The 26995-nt window shown below is 42.0% G+C and overlaps 1 protein-coding gene across 1 annotated transcript in view; it reads right to left on the bottom strand.

Moving 5' to 3' along the window:
* HSD17B12 (hydroxysteroid 17-beta dehydrogenase 12) overlaps positions 1-24018 on the bottom strand; it is a 130235-nt gene extending 106217 nt beyond the window's left edge. Inside the window, exon 1 of the mRNA XM_079788285.1 lies at positions 23734-24018. Within this exon, the coding sequence (XP_079644411.1) occupies positions 23734-23893 (160 nt within the window). The 5' untranslated portion in view covers positions 23894-24018. The remainder of the gene's footprint in view (positions 1-23733) is intronic.
* Between the last annotated feature and the right edge of the window lie 2977 nt (positions 24019-26995).

Below are 26995 nucleotides of genomic sequence, written 5' to 3'. Positions count from 1 at the left end.
TGCTATCATAAAGGATGTTTCAGTAATATTTCTCAATTTCAGCTATTCTCTGTTATCATGAAAATCATTATAAAAGATAACCACTAATTGGCTAAGAGTTAAGACAAAAAAATCTGTTCCAAACACCACTATCTATAAAGTATAAGTAAAAGATGAGGTGGAAAGCAAAGAATAATTTTTTTTAATGGTGGACACCCTAGGTACCCAATAACCTCAAGTGTGAGTGCAAACAGAAATTCTCCTTTACTACAGGTCCCACAAAGCATTTTCACGGGAATGTGGTGTTGAATTACTCAGTTCTTTTGCAACGATATAAATCATGCCCAGCAAAAATAGTTCATTTTTATTTTCTATTTTTCGCATTATCATTTTAGAGATAAGCCAACAGGGGATGCTATTCAGCAATTCATTCATAGCTGCCTTTTCTTTATAAACCTAATCAATCTTAAGGGTTTAGTGCAAAATGTTTTCAATATGGTTAGGAAAAAAATTAGTAAAGTGACACATAAATACTGCATTTCTAGATAAATCAAATAAATGCAGTTTTCAGGGTAGCTTATAAAACAATAGCCTCCTGTTTTAAGACTTGCTTTTGAATAAAACTATTAGGTTTCCACTTACCAGGAAGCTTTCTAAGCTTTTACTGTGTTTAATGTGATGGAGGACACCTCTCTATGGATATTATGCAGGGCATCGTGTTTTATTAAGTCAACTGACAAATTATTATAACTTAGTTTTTTGTTATAGATAGGCCAAGTTAATTTTTTTAAGTAGAAAATATGGCAAAATAACGAGTGGGATTACACCTTCAAAAAAATCGTCTAAACATGTATATTGAAACAAATTATTCATGTTATATTAAGTGATTTACTAAAGAAACCCAAAAGTCCCAGCTAGGGCTTCATAATTCAATGGCCTCCGGACCATCCCCTGCAGTCCTAAGAGAAGAAATAATTCCATTTGCCTGACAACACAATTGGTTGCTCCCAATTCTTTCCCTATTTATTTACATCATGGCTATCCATACAAAGAGTATTCTAGACAGAAGGGTAAGCTAGTACAAAGTGTATGCTGTAGATGCACAAGGAACAGCAAGGAGGCCAGTATGGCTGGAATAGAGAGAGGAAATTCCACTCAAGTCTGAGTTTAAATGTCACCTGATGAGAAAATCTTGCCTAACCACCCTATGTAAAATAACAGGAGTAAAACTTCCTTTCCTTCTTCCTCTGTTATTCTCTATCATCTACCTTGCTTTATTTTTCTTCTTAGTACATCTCAACACCAGACTTCCCAAGTATGCATTTGCTTATTGTCCATCCTTCCCTATTAAAATGAAAGCTCCATGACAGCCAAGGCTGCCCATTGTGTTCACTGCTACCCTCCCAGTACATTACGAAGTATCTGGCACACCAAAGGTAATCAAATGTTTGCTGAATAAAATAAATAAAAGAAAAATGATGGGAGTCTGGAGAGAGCTCAAGAAGAAATGACACAACTTCCATGATATTACTCCTTATCCTTGAGCTATCCAAGATATATGTCATATGCCTGACATGAGGTACAAATACCAATAAAGGGGCAAAATGGCAATGATATAAATATCTCCCATTCAGTAGATCAGAATTAAATTATGAAGAGGAAGAGATTAATTTATACTTTTAATACAAACTAAACCTATAAGGTCCATTCTCTAATCACCTGTAGTTTTTTTAAAAAAATTTAAAATACTTAGAATTAGGCCAGTCCACCTTAAGAAGTGACAAAACATCTACCCACAATGAAAGATACATACATCAACTTATGCCTCAACTCTATTTCTTTGATTATCTCCAGAAATTAACTCCTTCTCTACCTTTTCCTTGGTCTTATTTTGTTGCTTTGTTTAAAGAAAATGAAACCAAGGGCAAATATTGTGATGGGAATTAAGCTAAGCCGGTGGTGCCCCATCCATATCTTTGGAGAGCACATTCCAAATGCAACTCTTGGCACAAGGATTTTCTCTGTAGCTGAAACCAGCAACACCCAAGCACACAGTGGATAGAAGTGCTATCTAATTAATGCTTGTCTCCACCAACAACCTTCACCCAGTGACTAATGGCTGTGGGTGTATAAATTCTGAGCATTCTGACCCCAAGGGTGAAATAACTCTGAAACTTAAATTCTACATAGCTCCAGAGTTCTGCAGTTGGATTAGAATACAGTTGACCACAGCGCTTGATAATGGCCCTTTTATTGGCTGAGTTCCCTTCCCTGTCTCCCTCCCTTATGTCAAGCTTGAAAGTTTTCCAATTATATCACAGTTGAAGTGACACTTCAATACCAATAATTCAACTATATCCTTACCATTACACCTAACCATGGTTTTTGTATATGTTAAAAATAAAGTTGAAACTTAAGGTATTTCTTTAAAACTAACACAATTAGTGCTTAAACTAGTTTAACTTTTAATTCAGTAACCAGCTTACAATAATAAAGTTGTCAAAAAAATCTGTTTTAAGATACATTCTAAAATTGACGTATTAAATAATCACATCAAAAGAGACTTAGGTGTTGATCACGACAAAGTTGCAACAGATCCCAAAATAAATCTCTGAAGCAATTTGAACCTCACACAAAGGGTTTGATCAACTCATAGGGCAATTCTATTTCTAGGCTTCTGACTGAGAACGGAAGGGGAGAAGGCAATGTCTCATTTGTGTATAATGCTTTGTACTTTCTACAGTGCTTCCAAAGACTATTCAGAGACTCTTAACATTTCTGAAGACAGAAAAAGTAAGTATTTTTATACATATTTGATAGAGCAAATAAACAGAATGGCTGACCAAAGATTCCACAGCAAATAAATGTCAAAGGTAGGAAGGTGGAATATGAATTCAGGTCTTCTAATGGTCCAATACACTTCCTTGCTTTTCTGCCTAAAAAGGAAGTAGCAAACATTTACCGAACTAAGGCACAAAGTGCTACAGGGAATACACTCAAACCATTCAAAAATAATGTTCTCCCTTTCCTAAAATAGTACATGCTGAGGCTCCCAAGTTTTCTACAGTCCTGTATAATATGGCATATAATTTATGACTACTATAAATGGTAGCTGAACCAAAGGACTCTGGTAAGGAACTTAGAACATTAGCTCAGCCTAGTCCTATCTAATAAAGAGGAAATATGCAAATTGACCATAACTCCACGACAAAGATGGAGGCACCCACAGTCAATAAGGAGGGAATATGCAAATTGACGCGACAAAGATGGTGGAGGCCAGGCCAGGAAGCTTGCGACGAGGCAAGCGGATGAGCAGCACGATGAGCGCCATCAGCAGGCCCATGCCGGTTGTTCACTTCTGCAACAGCGGTGCGGGATCCTCACTGGCTCGGGGCAGCAGTGAGTCGGGCGGCAACGCGGGCATCAGCAGTCTCGCCACTGTGGCCGCGCCGTCGGGGAGAGGCGCAGCCAAAGACAGATTGCAGGGCTCGGAGGCACCCAGGGCAAGTGCCCCTGCACCCATGCCAAGCTACGGAGGCCAGGGGTGGGGGGTGTGGCAGGGTTGGGCCACATTTGGGGAACACCCCAGAGGTCGGGGCAGCTGGACCCGCGGAGGGAGGTCGTAGCCAGGTCAGGGCAGCCACGGCGCAGAGCCGGAGGCATGGGCGCTGGGCGCCTTCCCCGCCAGAGCTGCGCACTGTCTCCACTGCCACCGGCGCCGCTGCCTCCACCACTGGAGCCACTGCTGGAACAGCCGCCAGGACCTCAGCATGTTTCTGAGCATGCTGATCCTGCAGCCCAGGCATCCAACAACCACCTCACCCCGCTCCCACTCCCCAAGCCAACCTCCGGAGCCTCACATCAGACTCCTGCAGCCAACCCAGGCAAAGGCACGCCCCTAGCTGTCTCCCCCTACCCCTCGCCCCAACTCCCTACATCCTCCTCGCACCCACAGTTCAGAGGCTCTGGGGAGTCCACTGCAGATCTCCCAGCCAGTGCCTCCCAGGCGCCTGCCGGTGCCTGTAAGTGCACCCCTTTCTGCGCCCACTGGTTCCGGCGTCCCGTTTCCCCAAGCTCCCTACGGCGTCTGGCTCTCACCCGCATCCCTGACAGCTCCCGAGACCCCTACTCTCTCCTGCACCCCCACTCTCTCCTGCACTCCGTTCCTTTCTGCGCTTCTTTTGACTCCTGTGTTTAGCTCCCTCCTGCGCCCCCGCTCTCCTGGATCCCCATATACCTCAGTGCCCAGATTTCCAGCCAGGCAAGCCCACGCTCAGCATTCTCTAAGCACCCAAGAGCTTTGGACAGCCTGTCCACGAGGGTTGGAGGAGTTTGGCTGAGAGATTGTTCCTCAGGTCGGGCAGCCTAGCGGAGTGAGTATAAAAGCCTTTCTCCTTCTAGCAGGGACCCAGCCAGCCTGCGCCCTGCCAGCTCCAGGGATTGAAAGCGGGTGTTCGTGGTTAGAGGAAACTTTCCAGCCGAGCGCCTGGCTAAAGCACACCGCGCAGCTGTCAGGAATGCTCTCTGGGCGCTGTTCTTGCCAGGAGCTTGCGTTCCACTGCGGTAGATGCAGCAAGGACGCAATGATTAGTGCATCAGACTGCTAACGCTGAGGACCGGTAGGAAAAACACACACTCCCCAGTCCCAGCTGGCGAATCTGAGTCTGATGCAACCTTGTGTGCCTGTATGACAAAGAGAGAGGCTTAAGGAAACGAAAATGTTTAAGCGTAGAGTAAATGACACTGCCACCAAGAAAGAGCACACTTAGTTACACTTCGGACTTTTCACAGTCAGTCAGGACACCTGTATTTTGTGCTTTATGATTCACATGATCTGATCATTTGAGTTGGGTCAATACAAACGAAAAGGCACTATTGGTTTTGGTTGAGGTAATGAACTGAGATTTCAGATTTCTTGGTTGTTTTCTCCTTTGCCCAAGTTCCCAGATTCTCAAAACTCTAGGATTAGTTTTGGGAGGGATGAGAGAAGAAAATATGTAAATACTCAGGATTAAAATCAGATAGCAGTTGAGATTATAGCCATGGTTTTTGAGTTGGCAAATGAATCGGTTTGAAATTCATGACCCTGGCCTCTGGCCAGGCCAGGCGCGGAATGCTTGCCTCGTTGCAGGCTGGGCTGAGGGACCCCCCCCCCCCCGCATGAATTTCGTGCACCCGACCTCTAGTACTAATCTGTAAGATTGCCTGACATTCACACAGAACCTGTCAGAAATCAACCTCATTATTTTCCTCCCAAAGCCTGTCCCTTCTCTTTGTGTTTTCCCAATGTCAGTGACTAGTGCCAGCACCTACCCAGACCTCACAGTCCTTGACTTCTCGACTCAACTCCATCACCCCACAACCCAGGACTTCCACCTCCTATCTCTCCCATCCGACTCCCTGGCTTACATCCTCCCCTCCCCACTTAATTAGCCACCACTACCCAATCCCTGGCTAATCACCACCACAGGTCTCTGTTGATCTCCCTGTCTCCTGGGTTGCCCTCTCCAAAATATCAGAGTAAACTCCAAAATATAAACGTAATCATGACATCTACTGCTTAAAATCTTTCAGTGATTTCCCACTGCCCTTAGAATAAACAAAACCCTCACCAATAGCCTAAAGGTCCTTTGTGACTGCACTCCTGCCCATTTCCCTATCTAGTCTTATCTTTTGCCTCTCTCCCCCCAAAGAATCTCAGCCCAAAGTTTCTGAATGTTCTCACTTGCCTCAAGGTCTCCACCTAAAGTATTCCCTCTGCAGGAAATATTCTCCTGCCCTCCAAACCCCTCTTGCCTGTCCATTCCTAATTCATCAATGCAGTTTGCATAGTGGTTAACAGGATTTCAAATTCCAGATGCTCCTCCATTTACTAGTATGAGAGTTTGGGCAAATAGCTTTCTTTCAGCAAAAATGAGGATTTTATAGGACCTACCTTATTGGATTATAGGAGGAGTAAATGAATTTATTCAGGCAATTAGAAAAGCATCTGGTACATGGTAACCTTTTAAATAAACATTGTATCTCATTACTATTATGAACATCATCAATGTCTTCTTCCTTCCACTTCTTTTTTCCCCACATCTTGGATTAAGTGTTACTTCCTTCAGAAAATCTACTCTAAACCTTTGGACTAGGTTAGTGTTCCCATAGCTGGCTCCTATTACATGTTTTGGGGCTGCTTATATTAATAACTAGAGGCCCAGTGCATGAAATTCGTGCACTGGGGGGTTGGGGGGGGTGTCCCTCAGCCCAGCCTGCACCCTCTCCAATCTGGGACATCCCTCTCACAATCCAAAACTACTGGCTCCCAACCGCTCACCTGCCTGCCTGCCTGATTGCCCCTAACCACTTCTGCCTGCCAGCCTGATCACCCCCTAACTGCTCCCCTGTGGGCCTGATTGCCCCTAACTTCCCTCCCCTGCCAGCCTGGTCACCCCTAACTACCCTCCCCTGCTGGCCTGGTCACCCCTAACTTCCTCCCCTGCAGGCCTGGTCGCCCCCAATTGCCCTACCCTGCCGGCCATCTTGTGGCGGCCATTTTGTGTCCACATGGGGGCGGCCATCTTTGACCACATGGGGGCGGCCATCTTGTGTATTGGAGTGATGGTCAATTTGCAGATTACCTCTTTATTATATAGGATTATATAGGATGATCTATCTTCTCTACCATACCAATGGAGGAAAAGATCATGGCTTTCTTGCTCACCACTATATTCCATACTCAGTACTATATCTGGAACACAGTCAGCACATCATGAATATTCCCCTGCTGAATAAATGTGTGATCCAATTCCACTGTTTAATCACTACAAAGATCACTTAGCTGGCCAACTAAAATCTAAATTTCTTCTGTTTAAACTTAATCCCATTTCCTCCTTCCTCATCATTTGAGAGGACTTTTTTAAAAACTTATCTTATTCACCCTCAATCTCCAATTAGTAAAGACTAGGAAATCCTGGATGTCCAGAAAACATGCTGAAGTTCCAAGTTTCTTTTTTTTCCCCCCCTAATCTATTTAAAATGCACAAACACAGAACTAGCCTAAAATAGAATCTCTATGTAATTGTCAAAATTACAAGTAAATATTTAATACAGAAATCATTGGAGGTTTTAACACTATTATAAACCAGGCTCTGGTACCAATAATAGATATCCAGTTAAAAAGCCTGCATGAATAGCCCACTGACTTCTTCTAGGACTAGCTTGACCTTAATCCAGTGTTTCCCAAAATGCATGATCTTAAGAATTATCTTATTTGTTAAAAATACTTTCCCATGTTCTTTTCTTGGAGGTTTTTATTTACTAGGTCTGTAGGTATATATATACTTTATTGATTTTTTTAAAATATATTTTATTGATTTTTTACAGAGAGGAAAAGAGAGTGATAGAGAGTTAGAAACATCGATGAGAGAGAAACATCGATCAGCTGCCTCCTGCACACCCCCTACTGGGGATGTGCCCGCAACCAAGGTACATGCCCTTGACCGGAATCGAACCTGGGACCCTTGAGTCCGCAGACCGACGCTCTATCCACTGAGCCAAACCGGTTTCGGCAATATTTTATTGATTTTTAGAGAGGAAGGAAGAGGAATAGAGAGATAGAAACACTGATGAGAAACATTATCAACTGGCTGCCTCCTGCATGCCCCCTACTGGGGATCAAGCCTGCAACCTGGGCATGTACCCTGACCAGGAATTGAACCAGTGACCTCTTGGTTCATGGACTGATGAGCCACACCGGCAGGACAACCTAAATTTATATTTGTAACAAGCCCATCCAAATGTTTCTCGTGATCCACCTGAGTTTGGATATTGCCAAGGCATAAATAGACCTTTCCCTTTCAGATAACATTTGAGGAACTCTCCAATTTATAAGCTCTTGCACAGGTATTCCAAATTGCCTCAAAATCATCCTTATCAGGAACTTTGGCAGGAAATTGGAAAGAACATGGAGACTGGAGTTAGAAAACCTAGATTCAGTTTCTTCTGCCATTTACTGGCTGTGTAACCTTTATACCAGTCACTGGTCCTGGCACATTATGTGGAAATAACAAAACCAACCCTAACCTGCTTCACCAGCTTATTGTGGAAATCATTTGAGAATACTTGCAAAAGCACTTTGTAAATTAAGATGTCATCATCACAGTAAAATGTCATTAATTCAGCCTCTTCTAATTCATAATGTGTGAACATCGCTGTATAACCTGCTGTTTTTTTCCACATTATCTATAAAGAAATCATCACCTCCTTTCACATGACAGGCACTGATAGGTATTGGAACACACAGATAAGCAGCACCTTCCTGTTTCACAGCAAAATTATGAGACTGAATGGGCAAGATTAGGGGAGCTTATTTATTGTATTAGTTCTGTTTATGTGACAAGGCTGGAGTTTCAGCTATCATTAAAGTAAGCTTGGCAATATTTCTACTGGAAGTTAGGTTGGTGGTGAGCCGTAAATGCCAGTCATTACAGTAAAGCCAATCTGGAGAATGAGTTTTCTACACATAAGGAATGTTAAGGGAACTTTAAAACTGGCATCTACTGACTAAAAGATACTGTCTTTTCCTGGCCTCCGTGAGAAGCGAATACTAAAGCAATACAGTATTATTGCCTTGGCAATTCAGTGTCATCAGCATAATCTGTAGTTTGGGGTACAGGTAAGGCTGAGACTACAGGTAAGTGGGTTGATACTGAGTCAACCCACTTAACTTGTAGCACTATATTCAGTGAAAATGTTCCCCAGTCTTAATGTCCATGTAGGAGTATACCAAGAGCATGGCATAATGGCATGCTTGGGGGCTACAGAGATACTTGTCATTTCTTCAAATGTTCAGGTCTGTACAAAGAGGACTGTTTTTGCCCCATCCCAGTTGCAGGAATGTGTGCCAAGTCTAGTTCTGCCAGCATCTTCACAGATCACCTCTGCTTATCCTCCTCACCAGTTTCCCATTCTTCATTCATCCCCAATGAGTCTCTTCTACTCTGCTGTCAGCAAGTGCCGCTCATCACTCCTCCCACTGCTTTTAAGCAATCTACCACTGATGCACCCCGGTGACCTGCCTTATCTAGCTGTTCTCCAGCTGGATGCATGAACTTGAGCAAGCCATTGCCTCTTCAAGCATACTTCCCTTAAAATAGTTCACCTGAAGAGGTCACCCACAGCCCTCCCAGTTTTGTTAACCTATCATTATTCTCTTCTGCTTTCTAATGATTTTGCCATTTTCTCATTTCACAAAATGCTGATTACACTTTTGTAAAGATTGTCAACCAATTGTAGTATTCATTTTTTTCCATGAAGCAATTAAACTATATGTTCAATGCTCTGTGGTTAACTTTCAAGCACTTATTAATTATATACATTTACCTTTCAATGCCTTTACTACCAAAGACATTTTCCAAGAAATTTGGTTCGATGTCTCTCTCCAACAATTCAAAAAAGTCTAAAGGTTTTGGAAGGCTTGGGTTCATTTTATCAGGTCTTCAAAATAAGAAAACTACATTTTAGTCAATATATCCTAGAATTTAACTTTTTTACTAATTCATCTCAGCCTTACCAATTAGCAAGGTTTTACTGAAACTTTAAATTGGAAGTCTTTCTTACAAAATGAAAATCTATTTGCAACAATTGTGTAAAGATCTGGGGATGAATAATAAATATAGTACCAATATTCTATTAATATTAAGATTAGTTGGTTTCCTATAACCATTTCCTAAACCTTAGATGAAGAAAGTCTAGCTTATTACCAATGCTACTCAAGGACCTCTTTTTTTATCTCATTGCATTCTACTCTTCCAAAACTGTTATCTCAACCCTGTTGCAGTAATTTTATAACCTGTCTTTATCTAACCAGCTTTGGTTTAATTTCCATCTAGCTTTTTAGGTGTTTCACCTGAGGTTTTAAAACAAAGAGGAAAAAGGTATACAACTTATTTTACAGCACAAAACCAAAAATTATAAAACCAAAGCAAAACACCCCACCCCAGTGGTCAGCAAACTCATCAGTCAACAGAGCAAATATCAACAGTACAATGATTGAAATTTCTTTTGAGAGCCAAATTTTTTAAACTTAAACTTCTTCTAACTCCACTTCTTCAAAATAGACTCGCCCAGGCCGTGGTATTTTGTGGAAGAGCCACACTCAAGGGGCCAAAGAGCCGAATGTGGCTCGCGAGCCGCAGTTTGCCGACCACGGCCCCACCCCAACTGAACCTCAAGGAAAAAAATATTCATTCATTATTTATTATTTACTGTGCACTCCTGAAGGGCTTATAGTTTAGAACAAGATAATGCATGCAAACACATGGACGCATATGCATGCTTACACACACACACAGCGCAATGACTAGAAAGGGAAAATGGAGAAAAGCCCACAAGAAAGAACAAAACAAGTACTATCAGAGTTCCAACAGTACATGATCACTTCCATGTGGACAGCTGCAAGGAAAAATTCCAAAGCTGGACTCTGGGAGAAGGTAAGACTTCAAAAAGAGAAAGAGTGAGGAAGAATGTGCAATACAAGAAAGAGCACTCCCGGCAGAGTTAAATAAACATTCAACAACCACTGAAACTATTAAATGTCTCTGCACAAGCAAAACCATGGAGAACTGGGAAGAAGTTGGAAAGTACAGGCATGCCTGGGACCCAGTAAGTCATTCAGGGATGCATACAAGAGAGGATGCATAAAGGGCCACATTAGGAAATGAGACCAGAAATAAAGCAAAGATTTCAGGAGTTTGATGTTTGTACAGACATTAGGAAACTGAAGTTTTTGTGTAAGATATAAGAGGCAATTCAATTGGAGATTTTCTTCGAAAGATGAAATTTGCACCAGAGTGTAAGATTTAGTAGGGAGGTGTTATATCAGGGGAACCTAGAGAAAGGTATGGATGGGAGAAAGACTGTGATGATAGATTCAGTAAGACATGGCAATTCCCTGTCTATATATGGAAAGAAAAGCATAAGACTTGGAGTCAAGGAAGCAAACTGGCCACTTGCTGTATTTGGTTCACTGGCACAATTTATTGGCCCATAGAGTGAACGTGGGAAATGTGCATCAACCTTAAAAAATTAAGAAACTTTCCACGATGGGGCCCACGTTACTGAAGGGCAACAACTGGCTGAGTAGTGGCCATGCTAAGTCAACCACATTGGTCACCTGGACAGTTAGTTCCCAGACATGTGTTTACACCTGATCCACTTCACTCATTTACTTTATCTTCTGAAGACATTTGAATTTGCCATCCTGATTTAGAGGCTATGTGATTCTAAAATTAGCAAAATAAGGAAGTCCAAAACAGGTTGAGAAGAATAGAAAAGATGAGTTTTAGACATGCTAGGATTGAGATCTTGGATAACCAACCAGAAGGTAACAGACAGCAAGTTATTAAGAAGTTTGAGAAAAAGTCTGGAAAAGAGAAGATGGATATTGACAGAAATAAGAATTATTCCCAGAAGTAAATTTGACAGCAAATATAACAACAGCAATATCAGATAGCATTTACTATTTAAGTGCCACATACTTAGAACAGTATCTGGCATCTGTTCATTAACTCATTTAATTATTACTTTAAATGTATTATTCCTCATCTGTCCATTAACTCATTTAATTATTACTTTAAATGTATTATTATCCCAATTTGACAGATGAGGAAACTGAGGCACACAAAAGTTAAGGTGATATTGCTTATAACTGGCACACCTGGGATTCAAAAGCAAGTAGTCTAGTTTCATAGTTTATACTATGAGAATTCCTTTCTGATGTTATAGCCTGTATTTTGTTTCTTTTTTTTTTTTTTTTTTTTTTTTTTTTTTCATCTGTAGTTTATTTATTTATTTTTTTTTAATTTCTTTATTGATTAAGGTGTCACATATTTGTCCTCATCCCCCCATTCCGCCGAGCACGTTCCAGGCCGCCACTGTGTCGTCTGAGCCGTAGTTCTTAAAGTGTGATCTTTGGGTCGCCGGCATCAGCATCATCCCGAGTACCCCTCTCTTTTATTCTAGTTGTAGAGCGTCTGCTCAGTCAGCCCTCCGGTGGTTCTGGATGGTGTCTGCTCCGCTCTCCTGTCGTAGACTCAAAATTGTTGTGGTGGGCAGCAATCAGGCTTCCGCCCTATGCCTCCGTCTTGGTTTTCCTTTGTATAGTTAAGTCTTGATTGTTGTTGGTGTTGCTGGGAGGAATTGTCCTCCAGGCCAATTGGCCGTGCAGATCCTCTGTGTCTATAAAGGAAGAGTTGCTGTGTAGGAGACAGATTTATGGGCCGGGTCTTGGTGCAGCAAGGCTTTGGCGCTCATTGATTCTGCCTCTGGAATGTGTCCTTTATGCGAGTGGTTGAAGTCTGGTGTCATCTCACACCGACCACTAGATGCCCTCGTTTCTGGGTCTCCAATGGTGTGTAGGTCAGCTACTACCTGAGACCACTCAGCAGGACTTACGGCAGAAACTGCAGTTTCCTCCTCCTGTCTGAGCGTCCCTAGAGCAGTCCGACTAGAACCGCAGTTTATCTGGTCAAGCTGCCATAGGGCAGGCCACCCACATGCAAAAGCCGTTGCTTGGAGCCCAGGTGTGCCTGCCCGACGTGCGGGGCGGGTCTGCAAAACGAGCGGGGCGGGTCCCAGGGCGGGGCGGGTCTCAGGGCGGGGCGGGGCCTCAGGGCGCCACCAGGCCATGGCGAGGCGAACCGCTCTGGCTGTAAGTCTGCTTTTTCTGTTTTCCACGTTTCCAAGCCCCCTCATTCCGCACTCCAGCGCAGCAAACACTGATTGCTGGGCGCACCTCCACAAGGAAGTGACTCCCACTCTCCGACAGGAAGGCCGAGAGTCGCGCCTCTGTATTTTGTTTCTTAGGTTCATAATAACTTAAGAAAATATAGAAAGAGAAGCTAATTCCCCCAAATTATATTATCCTTTAATCTCAAAAATACTGGAACAACTTACTTAATAGATATTTTTATTCATTCAACAAATATATATTAACACTATGTGCAGACACTGTTCTAGGTGCTTAATATACTTAAGCCAATAAAACAATAAATTTTAAAAAAAACAGACCTTGCCTTTATGGGCTTCCATTCTAGTGGGTAGACAAATAAGAAATATAATAAATGAGGGAAGTATACAGTATGGGAGATGGTGACAAAAGCTATGACAAAAAGGACAAACAGAAAGGACAAAGATCACAAGTGGGATGCAAAAAAAGAAGGATTGTGAATTTGAAGGTAGTAGGGAAGGTCTCAATGAGAAAGTGATATTTGAGACACGTTTGAAGAAAATAAGAGTGAGCCACATGGATATGTGGGGGAAGAGCATTCTGGAAGAGAGAACAGCCAAAGGCCCCAAGGCATCAATGCCATGCCAAGTATGTTCAAGGGACTGAGTTCAAGGAAGTGTGTTCAAGCAAGAAGTGCATGTGTTAGAAGGGAGAGTGAGAGGAAAAGTGGGCAGAGATAAGGTGAGAAGTAAAAGAAGGCAGGAGGCAGGTGGTTGAAAGCCTTGTCAGCCACATGAAGAATTTTGGTTTCAATCTCAACAGGATAAAAAGCCATTGGAGGGATCTAGGCAGAGGATCACATGATCTGATGAGATTTTTCAAGGATCACTCTCGCTACTGTGTCAGAATCCACTGTAGGGGAGCCATGGTGGAATCAGAGCACAGGAGGCCTTTATTATACAGAGGCAAGAGATTTCAGTGGCTTATCCCAGAGTGGTAGAAGGAATTGTATTCTAGATAGTTTGAAGTTATAGTCAATGGGATTTCCTAATAGACTATACTTGGGGCAAGAGAAGACTCAAAAGTCACTGGAAGGTTTTTATAAATGTAATTGAAAAGTTGCACATAACAAAATTTTTCTAAGTCTATCGTATCTTGGGTTCACTAGGGAGAACCATATTTCACTTAGTAAATCTTTGCACAAAGCAAGGAATTCTCCCTGCAGTAGCACTAATCACTTCCTAATTGAACTGTTAATAACTTCAGATTTCCAATTGTATGTCTGCTGAGTAAACGACATTACTTCTTGGTTTCAACAATCCCTTTTCATCAAATAAGACTAATTTGTACCAATAAAAGATGTTCTTAACTATGTTACTTAGTATCCATAAAAACAATGAGGACTACACTAGAACCTCATTTACATCTCATTTCCTTGTCATCATTGTGGAGAGCTGCTACAGAGTTTGGACAGATTCAAGCCTTGGACTGATGAGAGGGCACAGTCCTCTCATGGCCACGTGCAAGTCCCAGCTTGGAGGGCAGGGCCCTCCCAGCACAATTATAGCCAACAGCTGTAGCTGTAAGCTTGAACCTATGGTCCGAACACATGGCCCCACTCTATAGGCTTATAGTGTTCAGGTGCATGTTTAGTTGAGTAGGATTGAAACCCATGAGAATGTTGTAAGCATCTTGACCACACCCTTACTTTGCCTCGTGGCATCTGCTATAAAATAAAGACTCGGCTTGTGGGCGTGGTCGCTGTCTCGGAGAAGCAGCGTCCCACCAAGACCCAGCTTTCATTCTCTTGTCTGTCTTTTCTAAGCCTTTCAGCTGCCCCCACTCAGGGTCACCCTTGGCCGTGCTGGCGTGGCACACATAATCCTGGAAAAGAATCAGCTCCATTTAATAGATGAAGGACGTTATGCTCACAGGCTAATGATCTTTGGCCAAAGTCAAACAGCTTAGTAAACAGCAAAGTTCACTCTTGCTGCACTGACTCCAAAGGCAATTCTCCTGTTGTCTCTACTGTTCCCCTGTATAATATTATTGAGAAGCAGTAATTGTTCAAAATCTTGTTTCCTAACCTCCCCTCCCATTCCACACTGACTAGATCATTTAAATAGAAATAACTTCACTTAATGGTGGTAAATATAATTCTTCAGAACCTGGATCATCTCCCTGGAACTGTCAGTAGAAAGAGGACAAATGCACTGTTTCACTAGACAAAATGAATACATAAAACAAAGCATTCTCTCGGATATGGATTTGTGACAGGCTTCTCAACTATCACACCAGTGACCTCGAGAAAGCAATCACCCAGTTTCAGGGTTCATTTAACTACCCTAAATCCCCAGTAAGACTAGAACTTCCCACATCACAGTGGTTAGATTTTCCCCCAAGGAGAAATAGTCTCTGAGAGATGATATAACCAAGAAGTGCACAAAAGTGGCATCCCTTACTATGAAGTGTGAATTTATTTTTTAAAGGCAATTTTAACCGAGATTATCTGAATAACTTGTACTGGTCTATCTTTGTGGCAATGCAACTTCTGGAAGATCACAGAAACAAAGGATTCTGTTTAAAGTTGCACTTCGACATTACCCTCAATTGTTTCCCATGTTCTTAGGGGTCATTAAACAGCCTGTGTGCTGGCCCCCTCTTCACGCCCATATTACTCATGTCCACCCTTTCTCAGCTTTAGTCACTATGTCTTGTTTTACCATGGCCTGCACTGTTTCTGCAGTGTGAGCCAACCCTTTTAAAGGAATTCCTGGTATTATTATTTCAACCAATAAGACTGAGACTTTCCCAGTTCAATCCAATCAGACCTGCGTACCTATATCTCCATTAGCATGTTCACCAACCAATCAGGACAATGCTTTTTAGACCAAACTGTGAAGATTTGGTGTCCTCATTTGCATAAGGATGGACCAATCAGGGACCAAGTTTGGGGATTTGTCTCTATATAGGTCAGCTCCACTCTGGCTCATAGAGCACCCTTTTCCATTCCATCAGACTGAAGACTGTGTTTCCCCAACTGGAGCTGAAACACCAAAGGCATCTCACAGATTTCAGCAGAGCTGTCTAGCAGGAGAGAGGCTTTGCCCTAGGGCAGTGATGGCGAACCTATGACACGCATGTCAGCACTGACACGTGTAGCCATTTCTGATGACACGCGGCCGCTGAGGCAGCCGCATGCCGAGGATGAAACATTTGCTGCTCCTGAGGATGAAACATTTGCGAAATAATGTTTTTTTCCTCAAAGTGACACACTACCCAAGTTATGCTCAGTTTTTTGGCAAAGTTTGACACACCAAGCTCAAAAGGTTGCCCATCACTGCCCTAGGGCTACCTCCCCACACCCATGTGCTCAGTAGCTCAATATTACAGTTGAGATGTTTGCACTAAATAGTTTCCTTTTTCATTACACCCCAAATTGGGGATTCCTCCTGGCATTGAATTGGCACCAATGACCAATGGTTGACAATATAAATATATATTATAATATATAATAACTAGAGGCCCGGTGCACAAAATTCGTGCACGGGGGTGGGGGTGGTCCCTCAGCTCGGCCTGCACCCTCTCATAATCTGGGACCGCTGGCTCCTAACCGCTCGCCTGATCGCCCCTAACCACTCTGCCTGCCTGCCTGATCACCCCTAACCGCCTCTGCCTCGGCCCCCGTCACGGCGGCTTTATCCAGAATGACGTCCAGAAGGTTGTTCAGCTGTCTGTTCTAATTAGCATATTATGCTTTTATAATTATAGATATATATAATAAGTAATAACAAGTTATTGAAGTTATGTGCCAGACACTGCACTATCTGTTTTACATAAAATATGTGTTCTCATTTATCTGTCACAACAATCCTATGAAACAGACACTAGTATTATTCTCATTCTGCAGAGATATTTACTACCTGGATCAATGTTAATAAGTACAGGACCTAGAATTCAAGTCTAGGTTTGAGTATCCAAGGCCTCCAGTTTTACCTCCAAATAGGAAACTGGACATTGCACAGAAAGGAAGGAGAAGAACAGAAAAAGTGGGGATGGGAAGACAATGGGGACTGGTGGGAGGGTGTGTGGGTGAAGGAGATATTCTAGTTCAGAGTACAGAGGACAGAGGCTGAATTTCTAATTCCAGGAAACCTTCCTCCTCAGTTTTTCCTCCAAGTAAGATCAAAGCATGCTTTTATTTATTTATTTATTTATTTATTTATTTATTCACTTACTTACTTACTTACTTATTTACTTATTTACTTACTTACTTAATACTCACCCAAGGACATGCTTAGAGGGAGGAAGAGAGAGAAGAAGAGAGAGAGAAAGAGAAAGAGAGAGAGAGAAACAGAAACATCAATTGATTGCCTTCCACATATGCCCCAATGGAGGACCAAACTCACAACCCAGGTATGTGCCCTGACCGGAATCAAACCAACAACCTTTCAGCACACAGGACAACACTCAACTGAGTCACTCCTGCCGGGCAAGGCGTGCTTTTAGGTCTGATTCTCCAGCTGCACCTGCTGCTTCTTACACAGTTCTAGCACTAAGGGTGCCCTGCTAACTCCAATCTGGAGATCTTGTTCCATTTAGGCCCATGGACTCTGTTTTCAGAGATGAAGTACAAATATCTTTCAGAATTTTTATAACTAAATTTATTTGTTTCTGTGCCCTCCTACAGCTGTCCTGCTTTTTGAAAACAAAAAAACAATAGTTTTGCCCTAACCGGTTTGGCTCAGTGGATAGAGCGTCGGCCTGCGGACTGCAGGGTCCCAGGTTCGATTCCGGTCAAGGACATGTACCTTGGTTGCGGGCACATCCCCAGTAGGAGGTGTGCAGGAGGCAGCTGATCGACGCTTCTCTCTCATCGATGTTTCTACCTCTCTATCCCTCTCCCTTCCTCTCTGTAAAAAATCAATAAAATATATATTTTTTAAAAATCAGTTTTAAAAAACAAACAAACAAAAACACCTCTACTATGATCAACATCAGCTCACCAGCAAGAAGAACAGGTACACTAGAGTTTCCTGAATGTCAACAGGGAACACATTACATTTACCAAGCTGGACCTCCAGAGAGTCACTAAATCTATTTGAGAATGCCAGAGTGATAAACAGAAAATAGCATCAAGGTCAGGTCCAGCCATATATTGAGCACCTGAGTGCCTTTCCAAGTTTTCTCAGGCAGCAGCAAGATTCATGGTTGCAAATCTGAAGAAAATCCTGACCTACTTGATTCTAAAATCAAGTAGCTATTTTGCAATGCTTCCAGAAACACCAAACATGTGCAAACTTGAAAGTGTGCCTTCAATCAAAAAGCAATAAAGTTTCTAGTCTAGAGTTTAGAGGAATCCACCGCCACAGTACTATGCAATCTGTAAGCTAATCTCCCATACACACAGCATATAGATGTTGCAGAATGGACAACTTGGTTCAAATCTGATCCTGTAACTCACTAGCTATGAAACTGCAGGCAAGGGATGTCATTAACTTAAGTCTCCATTTCCTCCTCTGGGAATAATGCAATAGAATTCAAAGAGAGAGTAAAGATAATCTATGTGTTCGAGCCTCACCAAGACCACCAATATACTCAATGGTGAAAAAAATGAAATCTTTACCTGTGAGATCAGGAACAAGATAAATAAGCCACTCTTACCACTGTTATTCAATACAGAGGCCTGGTGCACGAAATTCGCAGGGAGCAGGCTAAGCCAGCAGACAGACATCTTTCTCGCAGTCCGGGACCCCTTGCTCCTTGCTGCCCACCTGCTCTCTGATCCTTACCCACTCGGCTCGCTGCTCCTTAGCGCTGCCACGGAGGTAGGAGAGGCTCCTGCCACCGCTGCCGAGCTCACCAGCCATGAGCCTGGCTTCTGGCTGACTGGTGCTCCCCCTGTGGGAGAGCACTGACCACCAGGGGGCAGCTCCGTGTTGAGCATCTGCCCCCTGGTGGTCAGTGCGCATCATAGCGACCAGTCGTTCTGGTCATTCCGCCATAACAAAAACGTAGGCTTTTATTATATAGATAATATTGGAAGTCTTATCCATAGCAATTAGGGAAGAAAAAGAAATAAAAGACATCTAAGTTGGGAATGAAGAAGTAAAACTGCCACTTTTTGCAGATGACATGATTCTTTATATAGAAAACTCTAAATACTCTACCAAAAAACTATTAGAAAAACAATAAAAAAAAAACATAAAGTTGCAAGATATAAAATCAATGTACAAAAATTCATTGTGTTCCTTTACACTAACAATGAAATCTCAGAAAAAGAAATGAAAAGAAAAAAAGAACATTTCCTTTTGCAATTACAACAAAAAGAATAAAACACCTAGAAATAAACTTAACAAAGGATGTGAAGGACCTATATACTGACTACTACAAGACATTATTAAAAGAAATTGAAAAAGGCACAAAGAAATGGAAAGATACTCCATGTTCATGAATTAGAAGAATCAACATGGTTAAAATGGTCATATTATCCAAAGCAACATACAGATCTAATGCAATTGCCATCAAAAATTACAATGGCATTTTTTTTTTTAAAGAAAAGAAAAAAAGTCATCAGATATGTATGGAAACATAACCTAAATCTCCATTTCCTCCTCTGGGAATAATGCAATACAGTTCATTGACCTATGAACTAGAAGGAATAATGCAATACAGTTCAAAGCAATTCTGAGTCAAAGCAATTCTGAGAAAAAGCACTTAAAATGAATCTGAAATATGTGCTAAAGAAGCCAGTCACAGAAGGACAAATATTGTATGATTCCATGCATATGAAATATCCAGAATAGGTAAATGTATACAGAAAGTAAATTAGTGGTTGACTAGGACTCAAGGGGATTGGGGTTCGAGAGTGACAGCTAATGGGTACAGGGTTTCTTTTAAGGAGGATGAAAATGTTCTAAAATTAGATTGTAATGATGATTGTACAACCTTGTTAACTATGATAAAAAATCTTGAATTATACACTTTAAATGGGTTAAAGTGTATGATATATGAATTACAGCTCAATAACGATATTTTAAAAATCTAACCCATTAACTGATTCGTGGATCCCTTTTCTTTCCTTCCTAGAGAAATATCCTCTCCATAAAAAAACTAAAAAGAAGAGTTCAGAGTGCTTTCTTGGGTTTGAAGCTATAAAATATCTTGGCTTTAAAAATATGCTTACATCTCTTTGCATCCATCATCTCCACTTAATTTCAAATATCAATCATTTTTTATGAACTCAAATGAATACAAAATATTTATGCCAGGATAGATAAATGCAAAATGTATCTACGCTCAAACTAAATCCTACAGATTACATTCTCTATTGCTCCCCAACAATAACTGTTCTCTGTTTTAGTACAAACTGACCACCTTTGTTAACAATCTTCTTTTGAGTACTTGCTACAGTGACTTTCAAACAACTAAAACTCCACTTTCACAGGCTCTCTTTGTTCTCCTAAGAAATACAGGGAGTATGGCAATCACAATGACAGCCAAAACAGTCTTTCCTATTAAAACTGGCTAAACCCATCTGCTAAGGACCCAATGACATCAGCAGTATTCACTTGAGTGGGAATGTTACAGGAGCAACCTAGAGAAGAGATGATCTTGCTCTTGGTTAGGAGATAAAGGAGATAAATTAAAATATGGGCCCACTAATGGATGATGGTCTTAAAAACCTAATTAGACTAAGGAATCTGTTGTCTGGAATATTTTTACTGATTGCAAAGGGAACCTGTATTTCAGGAGTTTTCCAACCTTTTTTTTTTTAATATATTTTTATTGATTTCCAAGAGAAGATGGGAGAGGGAGAGATAGAACCATCAATGATGATAGAGAATCATTGACAGGCTGCCTCCTGCACGGCCCACACTGGGGATTGAGCCGGCAACCCGGGCATATGCCCTGACTGGGAATAGAACCATGACCTCCTAGTTCATAGGTCAATGCTCAACCACTGAGACACCCCAGCTGGGCCAACTTTTGTTTTTAAGTTTAGAAGAGCTTATATCTGATCAACGTGCCAGTTACTGTGGGAAAATACAGAAAAATGCCTCTCAGAATCTAAAATACGAGGAGAAATTAAACAAAGTCAGATAAAGAGACTTAAGAATAACAAGGATAAAAATATACTATCAACTCAATGCACTTCCTATATAATAAAAGCCTAATATGCTAAGTGTCCGGTCATCCATTCAGCCAATCAAAGTGTAATATATTGATGAAATGCTAAGGCCGCTCAACAGCTCACTATGATGTGCATTGACCAACAGAGGGCAGACAGTCGACCGGTTGACCAGTCACTATAACGTGCACTGACCACCAGGGGGCAGACGCTCCGACTGATAGCTTAGCTTGCTGCTGGGGTTTGGCCAATCGGGACCAAGAGAGATAGGCTGGACACACACTGGAGCCCTCCCACAGTCCCTCCCCAGCTGGCCAACCTCCCTCGTCCCTCCCTAGCCCCGATTATGCACCAGTGGAGTCCCTCGGCCTAGCCTGCGCCCTCTCACAATCCGGGAACCCTCAGGGGATGTCGGCAGTCGGTTTCAGCCCAATCCCACAGGCTAGGCCGTAGGACCCCACTGGTGCACAAATTCATGCACCAGGCCTCTAGTTACTATATAATATTTAAAATATTGACTTGATTATGGAGAGGAAGATGTTAAATGAACATTAGTTCTAGAAAGTAGGTGATGCCTCCCTAATACTGCCTGCTACTTGCTTTTATTCAAGGAAGGGTGCACACGTCTAAGTAAGCAATTCTGTAAGGGAGAAAACTTATTTGTAGTATTTATATACAAATATTAATTCTAAACTCCTAATCTTGGTTGAACAAATTACCTATTTTTTAAGCACAATTTAACTCTATTTCTTCAAGTGTCATCTCTGCTGGTTTGTTCTTCAGTTTATTTAAGTTCACCCCGCCAACTGATACAAAGAACTGATTTCTACTCTTAATAATGTTGGTTTTTGTTTTTTTTAAATATATTTTATTGATTTTTCACAGAGAGGAAGAGAGAGGGATAGAGAGTTAGAAACATCGATGATAGAGAAACATCGATCAGGTGCCTCTTGCACAACCCCTACCGGGGATGTGCCCGCAACCAAGGTACATGCCCTTGACCGGAATCGAACCTGGGACCTTTCAGTCCGCTCTATCCAGTGAGCCAAACCGGTTTCGGCAATAATGTTGTTTTTTAAGATTCCCTGAATTTGGAGTGATAAAGGGAGTATTTTAAGATCCAGGCCATAACTTATAAATAATGTTACAAATAATTTGGTCATTTCTTCTGCTTAAGTACTTTAAAAAGAGAGATTTTCCAACAATTCAGGGTAAACTCAACAATATTTCACTTTATGACACTATGATCCTCTCTGCTATATTCCAGTTCAAATTTCATTTCTAAAACTGTTAGACATTTCCCTTAATTTATCAAAAATCCTTCCTCTGGGATCAAATCTTTTCAATACAAATATTACTCATCAAATGACAATGTCACATCACTTGACTTTTACTGTGGACTCATAGATTACTTAGGCCATTTGAGTTCTCAGCCACTATGGTCAATTATAGAGATTTTTTTTAAAGCTATTAACATTAATCTTTGCTTACAAATTGCAGAACTTCATCTTGATATAGTATGATTTCTTAAGACACTGGAATCTTAAGTAACTATTTCCAAAGTCCACAATCAAGTTCTCTGAACCTCACAATCAAGAACTTGGGCAAGCTAATTGTGAAATTATAATCTTGATTATAAACGAGTTGAGCACTTGACTTGTACTTTCAAGGATTATTTTTTCAAAGTGATTTTTAAAAACTAGTCCTATGTTAATAGTTACTTCACATAGTGGACAGAGCTCTCACATACACATTCCTATTTGGGATGTTTTCTTTAAGTTGCCACCCCAAAAGGTTATTTAAATGTTTTTGGATGAATGATGACTATGGAGTAACATTATTTGTGTACCTTACTTGAACCTAGTCTGATAGCAACTTCTAAACATCCCAAAATTCAATAGAATGCTTGGTGAAGTGAACATTCAATTATAAAACAGCAGAATAAATAATCACATCAGAGAACGGCCACAACATATCACTTGGTTTAAAAAAAAAAAAAAACACTAAAAGAAATGAAAAATAAAGATAAACCAAAAAAAGTAGAATAAGAAAAAAAAAAGCAAGCACAAGACGTTCCTGCAGGCAATATTCTCAACTTCTCCAATCTGACCTTCCTCTTCCATTTTCAAAATCCTCCGACTGGATGGAACGAGATCCATTTGTTTAGCTCACTCTTTGTGAGAATAGTTTTTTCTGCACAATATATATCTGATTTCTACATGAAGAGTCACCGTTTTGCAGAAGCAATAGTTCTTACTAATTTTTAGATTCCAGAACAGTTTAGCGAGGATTTTTTTTTTTTGGGGGGGGGGGGGGTTAATTACATGAAATTGGCCGAATCCACGTGATTCCAAGGAGCAGAAAGACTCGGTAAATTCTATGTCCTCTTCCTCCAGCCCCCAACCCTCCACCTCACCCTTACCCCCCCCCCCCAAAAAAAAAAAAAAGTCAACAGAATGCTTTTGCATCCTTAGCAGAGGGCCAGTGTTCAAATCAAACTAAAAACTTCATCTTTAAAACACTACTAAGGGGCGAACCAAGGTGGGTAGAGTGTAACTGAAAAGGCAGCAAGGAGTCTGACTGACTACATGCCAGGAACCCGGAATGGCTTAAATGACACAAGCCCATGAGAGTCCCGTCCAGATTTCTTCCGCACCCACCAAGTGGCACTTTGGAGTCGCTGCGTTACGCCACGAGTGTATTTAGCTAGCACTCAGAAACTCTGCAAGTCTAGGCAAGCCAGACATGGCTAAGGCGGGTACCCGGGACGCAGGAGTTTCGGGAAGGAGGAGAGGAGAGCTGGAGAAGGGAGGCCACGCGCTGGGCCCGGAACTGGTCAGCGCCAGCGGCTCCGGTCGCGCGAGCCGCTGCAAGAGTGAGGAAGCGGGCGGCGCTGGTTCCGACTCACCTGCCCATTCACCGAGCCCTGGTCCAACCCCAGGCTCGTGACCCAAACCCCAGACCTGAATGGCCGTGAAGAGCGAGTACGAGATGCGCAGGGCGAGGTAGGCCACGGTGCCCGCGCCCACCCAGTACAGGAAGCCGGCCGCAGGGAGAGCGCTCTCCATGGCTTTCAACCAGACCTTACTACCCTCGTGAATGAGAAAAAAAAACAACAAAAAAAACTAATGAATGAATCCTGGAAGAGGAGCCTGTCGTGACGCACGGACGACCCTAATAGGCGCCGCTCCGACACCGTATTTGCCTAAGCCCCGCCCACAACGCCATATTCGTGCCACCATTGGTGATCTATTGTTTCCTTTGGGCGTATGCGTCAGCCATTGGCTAACTTCAGTTTCACTTCCCCGCCCACATCCCCCTCCCTTGCGCTCACCGGGGCGGGTTTCCGTTCTAGAGAGGCTGATCATCAGCCAATCAAGATTCAGCCCCGCCCTACACGTTACCACGCCCCCGGGATCTCGACGGAGGGCGCCGGTCTCACCCCACCAAATAACCCAGGTCTTTCATTGGCTGCTGCGGTCCTCGCGATTGCGGAAGACTGCACTCCGATTGGCCACTCAGACCCAGGCAGGTTTGAAGACGGAATGGGATCCGAGAAGCCACTAGTGAATAGGCAGATTGTAGTAAGAAGTAGGCGTGGAACCAGGGTGTTATTTTCACCCCTTTAGAAAGTATTTTATCATTGTTAATTGTGCGGTTATGGTTCCCATAAACTTTCCCAGATAAAGTCTTGCATCTGCCGTTCCTGTGCCTTCCCCACAGCACCTCTTCGCTCCGGTGACACTCACTGATTGAGGGCTTTTTGAATGCCAGGCCTCCCTCCCGGACTGAGCATTAAACTACATACATAGTTCCCAGAGTCTAGGAGTTCAAAGCAAATGGCTTCATGGAGACAAATAACTAATACACTACGACATAGAGCTGTAAGATGAATGAGAAATATAGGAACACAGCTTGATGAGCAATTAGTTCGGGGGAAGGAACTCCACGTTTTAACTGGGCATTAAAGGATGATGTTTTTCTTTTACTTTCTTTTTTTATTTCCTTTTTGTTGTTGTTGGGGGAGGGAAGTGAGTTGTGAGGGGGCACAAAAGTGTGCAATATGGGAACTACCTCAGCAAAATTCCAGAGGAGTGAGTCCGTAAAATAAGTTTAAGAAATTGTGTAATGCAATAAAATGCTTCACACTTACCCTGTTATCCTTCTATTAAGTGTTTTGGTTTCCTTTTCTGGTATGGATTTGGGCTCATAAGGCAGCTAAATTTTTTTTTCTTTATCTCTTTCTGCCTAACTCCCACTCTCTTTTGAAGAATAGAGTGAAGAAATAAAATGGAGTTGCTATAGTCAAGATGCCAAATTACTAAAATCAAGTAGGTTGAGGCATGTGAAAACAATTCTATTCCCATTTTAACTAGACAGAAAACTTAAACTTTCGAACTTTCCAGTCTTGTATCAATGTGTGGATATATATCAAACCTCCAGAAAACCCTCTACCCCTTGAAGGACTAAGGAAAGAATGTTCCTATATCCAGATTGCCTGACATCCATTTTCCAGATCACCAGTCATCTACAGGATTGTCACATTGGACCAATCCACAGGCTAAACATACAGAAGTGATTCTTTTTAAGAATGTACTTTTTACTATAAGAACTCTTAGCTTTTCTTTCTTCTTCGGAGCACTCTGGGTATTGCCCAATCGTGTTTTCAGTTTGCAAACTCTAAGATCCTTGAATAAATCTTTGTCATTTATTTCTAGCCAAAGCCTCTGGACTCCTTTTGAGTTCATTCAACATTTATCAAATTCATTAAGTATAACCCTAAAGCCGTACTGTTCTTCATAAACTGTCAATTGTCCAGCAGAATTCAGCCATATGAGTTGAGCTGGCACCATATTTTGTTTTAATTGAATTTGATACCTTTGTCTGGGACTGCCTCTCCAATTCAACTGAAGTCCCACCATTCCTCTCCCTCAGCCTCTCCCTTGCTCCCCCCTCTGCCTATAGTATAGTCCCAAATTTATATATCCCAAGTTATTATTGCTCACTGCCAAAGGCACTCCAGATAGTCACTCTCCTTCTCCTTAGAATAGGGTGGGAGGAGGGGAGGAGAGATCTTATAAATTAAAAATACCTATTTTTGTTGCATTTGTATGCATGTCGATGGCCACATTAGAATTTATGATTATTGGGAACTGTATTCTATGAATCCATAGGACCTAGAACAGTTCCTGGAACCTAGGGACCCTCAATAAATGTCTGACAAATAAAAAGAAATGCAGATCCATTCATTCAACAAATATTATTGTGTTCTAATTATGTACCAGTAACTGGGCTCGGTACTGGGTATACAATAGTGAGCAAATGGTCAATTCTTAGTCCTCATCCTACTCTACCATACCAGTCGGTGGGCCACTGTTTTCCTCAACAGCTGCTTCTTCCCAAAGTCCTTTGCTGGCCCCTCCGCATGCTGGCCTCTAAATGATGCAATACCCTTGGGCTCAGACCCCAGCTTTCTTTACTTCTCTACATGGTCTTCTTACATGTTAATATCAACTATAAACTGATGACTTGCAAATGCCTCTGGTTAACCTCAATTTCTGTGTGTGTGTGTGTGTGTGTGTGTGTGTGTGTGTGTGTCCACCTGTCTATCAATATCTCCACTGAGGTGTAAAATAGAAATAAATATCTCAAACTTAACATGTCCAAAACAGAACTCTACCCCCACTACACATACACCTTTTTTTCTTCCCATCTTTGTTAAAGACACCACTATTTACACTCTTTTAAAGATCTAAAACCTAGAGATCAACCTTGAGTCTCTTTCCATTACATTCCCATGTCCAATTCTTCAGCAAATCTTGTTCACTCTACCTCTAAAATATATCTTTCTTTTTTTTTAATGCAGGTTCTGGTTCTGCAGGTCTAGGGTAGAGCCTGAGATTCCACATTTCTTTTTTTAAATATATTTTTTATTGATTTCAGAGAGGAAGGGAGAGGGAGAGATAGAAACATTAATGATGAGAGAGAATCATTGATCGGCTGCCTCCTGCACGCCCCCTACTAAAAATCAAGCCCGCAACCCAAGCATGTGCCCTTGATCAGAATTGAACCTGGGACCCTTCAGTCCGCAGGCTAACACTCTATCCACTGAACCAAACCGACTAGGCCCTAGTCACTAGGGCTAAAATATATTTTAACTAACCACTCTT

Source organism: Cnephaeus nilssonii (assembly GCF_951640355.1).
Source record: "Cnephaeus nilssonii genome assembly, chromosome: 13".
In the NCBI taxonomy this organism is placed as follows: Eukaryota; Metazoa; Chordata; class Mammalia; order Chiroptera; family Vespertilionidae; genus Cnephaeus; species Cnephaeus nilssonii.
Note: the sequence above shows the minus strand (reverse complement) of the source record. Positions and strands in the feature narration are given on the sequence as shown.